The 12,485-nt window shown below is 60.2% G+C and overlaps 1 protein-coding gene across 1 annotated transcript in view; it reads right to left on the bottom strand.

Annotated features, from left to right (window-relative positions):
- Positions 1-12,430, bottom strand: part of LOC132809909 (protein-serine O-palmitoleoyltransferase porcupine-like) — a gene marked incomplete at its 5' end in the record, with an annotated part of 28,314 nt that extends 15,884 nt beyond the window's left edge. Inside the window, 2 exons of the mRNA XM_060822598.1 lie at positions 10,208-10,251; positions 12,238-12,430. Coding sequence (XP_060678581.1) covers positions 10,208-10,251; positions 12,238-12,430 — 237 coding nt within the window. The remainder of the gene's footprint in view (positions 1-10,207; positions 10,252-12,237) is intronic.
- Positions 12,431-12,485: the final 55 nt, after the last annotated feature.

Below are 12,485 nucleotides of genomic sequence, written 5' to 3'. Positions count from 1 at the left end.
ACGCTCTCACACACACACACACAGACACTCCCGCACGCTCTCTCACACACACACAGACACTCCCGCACGCTCTCTCACACACACACACACAGACACTCCCGCACGCTCACACACACACAGACACTCCCGCACCCTCACACACACACACACAGACACTCCCGCACGCTCTCACACACACACACACAGACACTCCCGCACGCTCTCTCTCACACACACACACAGACACTCCCGCACGCTCTCTCACACACACACACACACAGACACTCCCGCACGCTCTCACACACACACACACACAGACACTCCCGCACGCTCTCACACACACACACACACACAGACACTCCCGCACGCTCTCACACACACACACACACACAGACACTCCCGCACGCTCTCACACACACACAGACACTCCCGCACGCTCTCACACACACACACACACAGACACTCCCGCACGCTCTCACACACACAGACACTCCCGCACGCTCACACACACACACACACACACAGACACTCCCGCACGCTCTCACACACACACACACAGACACTCCCGCACGCTCTCACACAGACACAGACACTCCCGCACGCTCTCACACACACACAGACACTCCCGCACGCTCTCACACACACACACACAGACACTCCCGCACGCTCTCACACACACACACACAGACACTCCCGCACGCTCTCACACACACACACACCCGCACGCTCTCACACACACACACACACTCCCGCACGCTCTCACACACACACACAAAGACACTCCCGCACGCTCTCACAGACACAGACACTCCCGCACGCTCTCACAGACACAGACACTCCCGCACGCTCTCTCACACACACACACACAGACACTCCCGCACGCTCTCACACACACAGACACTCCCGCACGCTCTCACACACACAGACACTCCCGCACGCTCTCACACACACACACAGACACTCCCGCACGCTCTCACACACACACACAGACACTCCCGCACGCTCTCACACACACACAGACACAGACACTCCCGCACGCTCTCTCTCACACACACACAGACACTCCCGCACCCTCACACACACACACACACACAGACAGTCCCGCACGCTCTCACACACACAGACACTCCCGCACGCTCTCACACACACAGACACTCCCGCACGCTCTCTCACACACACAGACACTCCCGCACGCTCTCTCACACACACAGACACTCCCGCACGCTCTCTCACACACACAGACACTCCCGCACGCTCTCTCACACACACACACACACACTCCCGCACGCTCTCTCACACACACACACAGACACTCCCGCACGCTCTCTCACACACACACACAGACACTCCCGCACGCTCTCACACACACAGACACTCCCGCACGCTCTCACACACACACACAGACACTCCCGCACGCTCTCTCACACACACACACACAGACACTCCCGCACGCTCTCTCACACACACAGACACTCCCCCCGCACGCGCGCTCTCTCTCACACACACACTCCCGCACGCGCTCTCTCTCTCACACACACACTCCCGCACGCTCTCACACACACGCAGACACTCCCGCACGCTCTCTCACACACACACACACTCCCGCACGCTCTCTCACACACACACACACACAGACACTCCCGCACGCTCTCTCACACACACACACACTCCCGCACGCTCTCTCACACACACACACACTCCCGCACGCTCTCTCACACACACACACACTCCCGCACGCTCTCTCACACACACACACACTCCCGCACGCTCTCTCACACACACAGACACTCCCGCACGCTCTCTCACACACACACACACAGACACTCCCGCACGCTCTCTCACACACACACTCCCGCACGCTCCCGCACGCTCTCTCACACACACACTCCCGCACGCTCTCTCACACACACACACAGACACTCCCGCACGCTCTCTCTCACACACACACACACAGACACTCCCGCACGCTCTCTCACACACACACACACACTCCCGCACGCTCTCTCACACACACACACACACTCCCGCACGCTCTCTCACACACACACACAGACACTCCCGCACGCTCTCACACACACACACACAGACACTCCCGCACGCTCTCTCTCACACACACACACACAGACACTCCCGCACGCTCTCTCACACACACACACACTCCCGCACGCTCTCTCACACACACACAGACACTCCCCCCGCACGCGCTCTCTCTCTCACACACACAGACAGTCCCCCCGCACGCGCTCTCTCTCACACAGACACTCCCGCACGCTCTCTCACACAGACACTCCCGCACGCTCTCTCACACACACAGACACTCGCGCACGCTCTCTCACACACACAGACACTCGCGCACGCTCTCTCACACACACAGACACTCCCGCACGCTCTCTCACACACACACACAGACACTCCCGCACGCGCTCTCACACACACACACACACACACTCCCGCACGCTCTCTCACACACACACACTCCCGCACGCTGTCTCACACACACACACTCCCGCACGCTCTCTCACACACACACACTCCCGCACGCTCTCTCACACACACACACTCCCGCACGCTCTCACACACACACACACTCCCGCACGCTCTCACACACACACACTCCCGCACGCTCTCACACACACACACACTCCCGCACGCTCTCACACACACACACACACTCCCGCACGCTCTCACACACACACACACACTCCCGCACGCTCTCACACACACACACACACTCCCGCACGCTCTCTCTCACACACACACTCCCGCACGCTCTCTCTCACACACACACTCCCGCACGCTCTCTCACACACACACACTCCCGCACGCTCTCTCACACACAGACACTCCCGCAAGCTCTCACACACACACACTCCCGCACGCTCTCTCACACACACACAGACACTCCCGCACGCTCTCTCCACACACACACAGACGCTCCCGCAAGCTCTCTCACACACACACACACACACACAGACACTCCCGCACGCTCTCACACACACACACAGACACTCCCGCACGCTCTCACACACACACACAGACACTCCCGCACGCTCTCACACACACACACACAGACACTCCCGCACGCTCTCACACACACACACACAGACACTCCCGCACGCTCTCACACACACACACACACAGACACTCCCGCACGCTCTCACACACACACACAGACACTCCCGCACGCTCTCTCACACACACACACACAGACACTCCCGCACGCTCTCTCACACACACACAGACACTCCCGCACGCTCTCTCACACACACTCCCGCACGCTCTCACACACACACAGACACTCCCGCACACTCTCTCACACACACACACACAGACACTCCCGCACGCTCTCTCACACACACACACACACAGACACTCCCGCACGCTCTCTCACACACACACACACACAGAGACACTCCCGCACGCGCTCTCACACACACACACAGACACTCCCGCACGCTCTCTCACACACACACACAGACACTCCCGCACGCTCTCTCACACACACACACACAGACACTCCCGCACGCTCTCTCACACACACACAGACACTCCCGCACGCTCTCACACACACACTCCCGCACGCTCTCACACACACACAGACACTCCCGCACACTCTCTCACACACACACACAGACACTCCCGCACGCTCTCTCTCACACACACACAGACACTCCCGCACGCTCTCTCTCACACACACACAGACACTCCCACACGCTCTCACACACACACACAGACACTCCCGCACGCTCTCTCACACACACACACAGACACTCCCGCACGCTCTCTCACACACACACACAGACACTCCCGCACGCTCTCTCACACACACACACACACACACTCCCGCACGCTCTCACACACACACACACACTCCCGCACGCTCTCACACACACACACACACTCCCGCACGCTCTCTCTCACACACACACTCCCGCACGCTCTCTCACACACACACAGACACTCCCGCACGCTCTCTCACACACACACACAGACGCTCCCGCAAGCTCTCTCACACACACACACACACACAGACACTCCCGCACGCTCTCACACACACACACAGACACTCCCGCACGCTCTCACACACACAGACACTCCCGCACGCTCTCACACACACACACACAGACACTCCCGCACGCTCTCACACACACACACACAGACACTCCCGCACGCTCTCACACACACACACAGACACTCCCGCACGCTCTCTCACACACACACACACACAGACACTCCCGCACGCTCTCTCACACACACACAGACACTCCCGCACGCTCTCTCTCACACACACTCCCGCACGCTCTCTCTCACACACACTCCCGCACGCTCTCACACACACACAGACACTCCCGCACACTCTCTCACACACACACACACAGACACTCCCGCACGCTCTCTCACACACACACACACACAGACACTCCCGCACGCTCTCTCACACACACACACACACACAGAGACACTCCCGCACGCGCTCTCACACACACACACAGACACTCCCGCACGCTCTCTCACACACACACACACACAGACACTCCCGCACGCTCTCTCACACACACACACACACAGACACTCCCGCACGCTCTCTCACACACACACAGACACTCCCGCACGCTCTCACACACACACTCCCGCACGCTCTCACACACACACAGACACTCCCGCACACTCTCTCACACACACAGACACTCCCGCACGCTCTCTCTCACACACACACAGACACTCCCGCACGCTCTCTCTCACACACACACACAGACACTCCCGCACGCTCTCACACACACACACAGACACTCCCGCACGCTCTCACACACACACACAGACACTCCCGCACGCTCTCACACACACACACACACAGACACTCCCGCACGCTCACACACACACACACACAGACACTCCCGCACGCTCACACACACACAGACACTCCCGCACCCTCACACACACACAGACACTCCCGCACCCTCACACACACACAGACACTCCCGCACACTCTCTCACACACACACACACAGACACTCCCGCACGCTCTCTCTCTCACACACACAGACACTCCCGCACGCTCTCTCTCACACACACACACAGACACTCCCGCACGCTCTCTCACACACACACACACACACACAGACACTCCCGCACGCTCTCACACACACACACACACACAGACACTCCCGCACGCTCTCACACACACACAGACACTCCCACACGCTCTCACACACACACAGACACTCCCGCACGCTCTCACACACACACACACACAGACACTCCCGCACGCTCTCACACACACACACACACAGACACTCCCGCACGCTCTCACACACACACAGACACTCCCGCACGCTCTCACACACACACACACACAGACACTCCCGCACGCTCTCACACACACACACACACACAGACACTCCCGCACGCTCTCACACACACAGACACTCCCGCACGCTCTCTCACACACACACACACACACACAGACACTCCCGCACGCTCTCACACACACAGACACTCCCGCACGCTCTCACACACACACACAGACACTCCCGCACGCTCTCACACACACACACAGACACTCCCGCACGCTCTCACACACACACACAGACACTCCCGCACGCTCTCACACACACACAGACACAGACACTCCCGCACGCTCTCTCTCACACACACACACAGACAGTCCCGCACGCTCTCACACACACAGACACTCCCGCACGCTCTCTCACACACACACACACAGACACTCCCGCACGCTCTCTCACACACACACACAGACACTCCCGCACGCTCTCTCACACACACACACACAGACACTCCCGCACGCTCTCTCACACACACACACACAGACACTCCCGCACGCTCTCTCACACACACACAGACAATCCCGCACGCTCTCTCACACACACACACACAGACACTCCCGCACGCTCTCTCACACACACAGACACTCCCGCACGCTCTCTCACACACACACAGACACTCCCGCACGCTCTCTCACACACACACTCCCGCACGCTCTCTCACACACACACACAGACACTCCCGCACGCTCTCACACACACAGACACTCCCGCACGCTCTCACACACACACACAGACACTCCCGCACGCTCTCACACACACACAGACACAGACACTCCCGCACCCTCACACACACACACAGACACTCCCGCACCCTCACACACACACACAGACACACACACAGACACTCCCGCACGCTCTCACACACACAGACACTCCCGCACGCTCTCTCACACACAGACACACAGACACTCCCGCACGTTCTCTCACACACACACACACTCCCCCCGCACGCGTGCTCTCTCACACACACAGACACTCCCCCCGCACGCGCTCTCTCTCTCACACACACACTCCCGCACGCGCTCTCTCTCTCACACACACACTCCCGCACGCTCTCTCACACACACAGACACTCCCGCACGCTCTCTCACACACACACACACACACTCCCGCACGCTCTCTCACACACACACACACACAGACACTCCCGCACGCTCTCTCACACACACACACACACAGACACTCCCGCACGCTCTCTCACACACACACACACACTCCCGCACGCTCTCTCACACACACACACACACTCCCGCACTCTCTCACACACACACACACACTCCCGCACGCTCTCACACACACACTCCCGCACGCTCTCACACACACACTCCCGCACGCTCTCTCACACACACTCCCGCACGCTCTCTCACACACACACACACACAGACACTCCCGCACGCTCTCTCACACACACACTCCCGCACGCTCTCTCACACACACACACAGACACTCCCGCACGCTCTCTCACACACACACACACAGACACTCCCGCACGCTCTCTCACACACACACACACACTCCCGCACGCTCACTCACACACACACACACACTCCCGCACGCTCTCTCACACACACACACAGACACTCCCGCACGCTCTCTCTCACACACACACACAGACACTCCCGCACGCTCTCTCTCACACACACACACAGACACTCCCGCACGCTCTCTCACACACACACACACACTCCCGCACGCTCTCACACACACACACACACACTCCCGCACGCTCTCTCACACACACACACACACTCCCGCACGCTCTCTCACACACACACACACACAGACACTCCCGCACGCTCTCTCTCACACACACACACACACTCCCGCACGCTCTCTCTCACACACACACACACACTCCCGCACGCTCTCTCACACACACACACACTCCCGCACGCTCTCTCACACACACACACACTCCCGCACGCTCTCTCACACACACACACTCCCGCACGCTCTCTCACACACACACAGACACTCCCCCCGCACGCGCTCTCTCTCTCACACACACACAGACACTCCCCCCGCACGCGCTCTCTCACACACACAGACACTCCCGCACGCTCTCTCACACACACAGACACTCCCCCCGCACGCTCTCTCTCACACACACAGACACTCCCCCCGCACGCTCTCTCTCACACACACACTCCCGCACGCTCTCTCACACACACACTCCCCCACACGCTCTCTCTCACACACACACTCCCGCACGCTCTCTCACACACACAGACACTCCCGCACGCTCTCTCACACACACAGACACTCCCGCACGCTCTCTCACACACACAGACACTCCCCCCGCACGCGCTCTCTCTCTCACACACACACCCCCGCACGCGCTCTCTCTCTCACACACACACTCCCGCACGCTCTCACACACACACACACACACACTCCCGCACGCTCTCTCACACACACACACACACACTCCCGCACGCTCTCTCACACACACACACAGACACTCCCACACGCTCTCTCACACACACAGACACTCCCCCCGCACGCGCACTCTCTTCACACACACACTCCCGCACGCGCTCTCTCTCTCACACACACACTCCCGCACGCGCTCTCTCTCTCACACACACACTCCCGCACGGTCTCACACACACACACACACACACTCCCGCACGCTCTCACACTCCCGCACGCTCTCTCACACACACACACACACACACTCCCGCACGCTCTCTCACACACACACACACACACACTCCCGCACGCTCTCTCACACACACACACACACACACTCCCGCACGCTCTCTCACACACACAGACACTCCCGCACGCTCTCTCACACACACACACAGACACTCCCACACGCTCTCTCACACACACAGACACTCCCCCCGCACGCGCTCTCTCTTCACACACACACTCCCGCACGGTCTCACACACACACACACACACTCCCGCACGCTCTCACACACACACACACACTCCCGCACGCTCTCTCACACACACACACTCCCGCATGCTCTCTCACACACACACACTCCCGCACGCTCTCTCACACACACACACACACTCCCGCACGCTCTCTCTCACACACACACACACTCCCGCACGCTCTCTCTCACACACACACAGACACTCCCGCACGCTCTCTCACACACACAGAGACACTCCCGCACGCTCTCACACACACAGAGACACTCCCGCACGCTCTCACACACACACAGACACTCCCGCACGCTCTCTCACACACAGACACTCCCCCCGCACGCTCTCTCACACACACACTCCCGCACGCGCTCTCTCTCTCACACACACACACTCCCGCACGCTCTCTCACACACACACTCCCGCACGCTCTCACACACACACACACTCCCGCACGCTCTCTCACACACACACACACTCCCGCACGCTCTCTCACACACACACACACTCCCGCACGCTCTCTCACACACACACACACTCCCGCACGCTCTCTCACACACACACACACTCCCGCACGCTCTCTCACACACACACACACTCCCGCACGCTCTCTCACACACACACACACTCCCGCACGCTCTCTCACACACACACACACTCCCGCACGCTCTCTCACACACACACACACTCCCGCACGCTCTCTCACACACACACACTCCCGCACGCTCTCTCACACACACACACAGACACTCCCGCACGCTCTCACACACACACACACAGACACTCCCGCACGCTCTCTCTCACACACACACAGACACTCCCGCACGCTCTCTCTCACACACAGACACTCCCCCCGCACGCTCTCTCACACACACACACTCCCGCACGCTCTCTCACACACACAGACACTCCCGCACGCGCTCTCACACACACAGACACTCCCGCACGCTCTCTCACACACACACACAGACACTCCCGCACGCTCTCTCACACACACACACACACAGACACTCCCGCACGCTCTCTCACACACACACACTCCCGCACGCTCTCTCACACACACACACTCCCGCACGCTCTCTCACACACACACACAGACACTCCCGCACGCTCTCTCACACACACACACACACAGACACTCCCGCACGCTCTCTCACACACACACACTCCCGCACGCTCTCTCACACACACACACTCCCGCACGCTCTCTCACACACACACACACACAGACACTCCCGCACGCTCTCTCACACACACACACACACAGACACTCCCGCACGCTCTCTCACACACACAGACACTCCCGCACGCTCTCTCACACACACACACAGACACTCCCGCACGCTCTCTCACACACACACACAGACACTCCCGCACGCTCTCTCACACACACACACAGACACTCCCGCACGCTCTCTCACACACACACACAGACACTCCCGCACGCTCTCTCACACACACACACAGACACTCCCGCACGCTCTCTCACACACACACACAGACACTCCCGCACGCTCTCTCACACACACACACAGACACTCCCGCACGCTCTCTCACACACAGACACTCCCCCCGCACGCGCTCTCTCTCTCACACACACTCCCGCACGCGCTCTCTCTCTCACACACACACTCCCGCACGCGCTCTCTCTCTCACACACACACACACTCCCGCACGCGCTCTCTCTCTCACACACACACACACTCCCGCACGCTCTCTCACACACACACAGACACTCCCGCACGCTCTCTCACACACACACAGACACTCCCGCACGCTCTCTCACACACACAGACACTCCCGCACGCGCTCTCTCTCTCACACACACACTCCCGCACGCTCTCACACACACTCCTGCACGCTCTCTCACACACACACACAAACACAGACACTCCCGCACGCACTCCCACACCCTCCCACACACACAGACACTCCCGCATGCGCTCTCTCTCTCACACAGACACAGACACCCCCTCCATCTGCCAACGCTGCCTTACCTCTCATCTTATGCCAGCTCACGGTGTCCACCATGTGCATCTCCCTGTGGAAGGCAGGACCAGCCTGGTTAGTCAGGTTCAGGGGAGGGAAGGGGCTTGCATCCTGATCCGTCTCGGGTAACCCCAGCCCAGCCTCGATCCCACCCTCACTCCGTCCGCCCCAGCCCCTGCTCACTCCCAGTCTCGGGAACGCCCCGGCCGGCCTGGGAATATTGGGCTGTGGCCTCTTGGAGCCGGATTGGACGGTGGTGACGGCCAATGGGGAGGCTTCTGCAGGGCAGCTCGACAAGACCCAGCCTCCACACACCGTGACTGTTGACATTGACCTGTCCCATTGTGAGCAGGAGCCCCCGGCTCTCCTGAGCCTGAGCCAGAGCAAGCATTGCGCCCCCCCCCAGAGAAGGTGGGGTGGGGTGGGGTGGGGTGGGGCGGGACCTGTGCAGCATCCCCCCCACCCCTCTGGGAGGTGAAGGGGCACACTGCCCCCTGTGGGAGGGGGGAATGGGGGGAGTTCCAGGATTCTGACCCCAGAGACACTGAAGGAACAGTCCATCCCATTCCCAGTCGGGATGGGGTGGGGGAGAGTGGTGCTCCCTGCCCCACCCCCACCCCGTGTCTGCCCCCCCCTCACCCTTCCAGGGGGTAAGAGGTGGGGGGATGGGAAGGTGCTGTCGGAGGAGCCTCGGTGAGTCTTGTAGACGGCACACACTGCTGTCCCTCTGCGTCGGTGTTGGAGCTCAGCCGAGCATTCCTAATGAGACCAGCTATCTCGGGGGGTGGGAGGGAGGGAGTGTTGAAGGTGGGGGGTCAGTGTGTCGATCGAGTGTGGGGGGTGGAGGGAGGGAGTGTTGAAGGTGGGGGTCAGTGTGTCGATCGAGTGTGGGGGGGTGGAGGGAGTGAGTGTTGAAGGTGGGGGTCAGTGTGTCGAGTGAGTGTTGAAGGTGGGGGTCAGTGTGTCGATCGAGTGTGTGGGATGGAGGGAGTGAGTGTTGAAGGTGGGGGGTCAGTGTGTCGATCGAGTTTGGGGGGGGTGGGAGGGAGTGAGTGTTGGAGGTGGGGGTCAGTGTGTCGATCGAGTGTGGGGGGGTGGGAGTGAGTGTTGGAGGTGGGGGTCAGTGTGTCGATCGAGTGTGGGGGGGGTGGAGGGAGTGAGTGATGAAGGTGGGGGTCAGTGTGTTGATCGAGTGTGGGGGGGGGGGGGGGGGGTGGGGGTTGTTCTGTCCCTGGACGGTGTTGAGCTTCTCGAGTGTTGTTGGAGCTGCCCCCATCCAGGGCAAGTGGGGAGTATCCCCTCACCCTCCTGACTTGGGCCTTGTCGATGGTGGGACAGGGCTTTGGGGGGAGAGTCAGGAGGGGAGTTACTCGCTGCAGGATTCCCAGCCTCTGACCCGATGGTGGGAGAGTCAGGAGGGGAGTTACTCGCTGCAGGATTCCCAGCCTCTGACCCGATGGTGGGAGAGTCAGGAGGGGAGTTACTCGCTGCAGGATTCCCAGCCTCTGACCCGATGGTGGGAGAGTCAGGAGGGGAGTTACTCGCTGCAGGATTCCCAGCCTCTGACCCGATGGTGGGAGAGTCAGGAGGGGAGTTACTCGCTGCAGGATTCCCAGCCTCTGTCCCGATGGTGGGAGAGTCAGGAGGGGAGTTACTCGCTGCAGGATTCCCAGCCTCTGTCCCGATGGTGGGAGAGACAGGAGGGGAGTTACTCGCTGCAGGAGGGGAGTTACTCGCTGCAGGAGGGGAGTTACTCGCTGCAGGAGGGGGGTTACTCGCTGCAGGAGGGGGGTTACTCGCTGCAGGAGGGGGTTACTCGCTGCAGGAGGGGGGTTACTCGCTGCAGGAGGGGGGTTACTCGCTGCAGGAGGGGGTTACTCGCTGCAGGAGGGGGGTTACTCGCTGCAGGAGGGGGGTTACTCGCTGCAGGAGGGGAGTTACTCGCTGCAGGAGGGGGGTTACTCACTGCAGGAGGGGGACAGCTTCTCTGAACACAGGGTTTGATAAAACCCCATCAGCCTCACGCAGCAGGACTCACCCCATGAGCAGGAAGATGAGGATGGTGACCGACAGGAAGACCCCTTTATACTGAGAGTGGCGACACAGGAACAGGACGATGTAACACTTCAGGCTCAGCAACACCACCCAGACCATCTGCAGCTGGAAGAAGTGGTGCAGGGTGTAAAATCCCACAGCCACCATCAGCAAGTGCTTCATCCAGGGAGGGAGGCCTGTACACCGAGGGAGAGAGAGAGAGAGACAGAGGTGTCAGAGAGAGAGGGGGAG

Source organism: Hemiscyllium ocellatum, unplaced genomic scaffold, assembly GCF_020745735.1.
Source record: "Hemiscyllium ocellatum isolate sHemOce1 unplaced genomic scaffold, sHemOce1.pat.X.cur. scaffold_1371_pat_ctg1, whole genome shotgun sequence".
Lineage (NCBI taxonomy): Eukaryota > Metazoa > Chordata > Chondrichthyes > Orectolobiformes > Hemiscylliidae > Hemiscyllium > Hemiscyllium ocellatum.
This window is presented reverse-complemented; position numbering and strand designations above follow the sequence as displayed.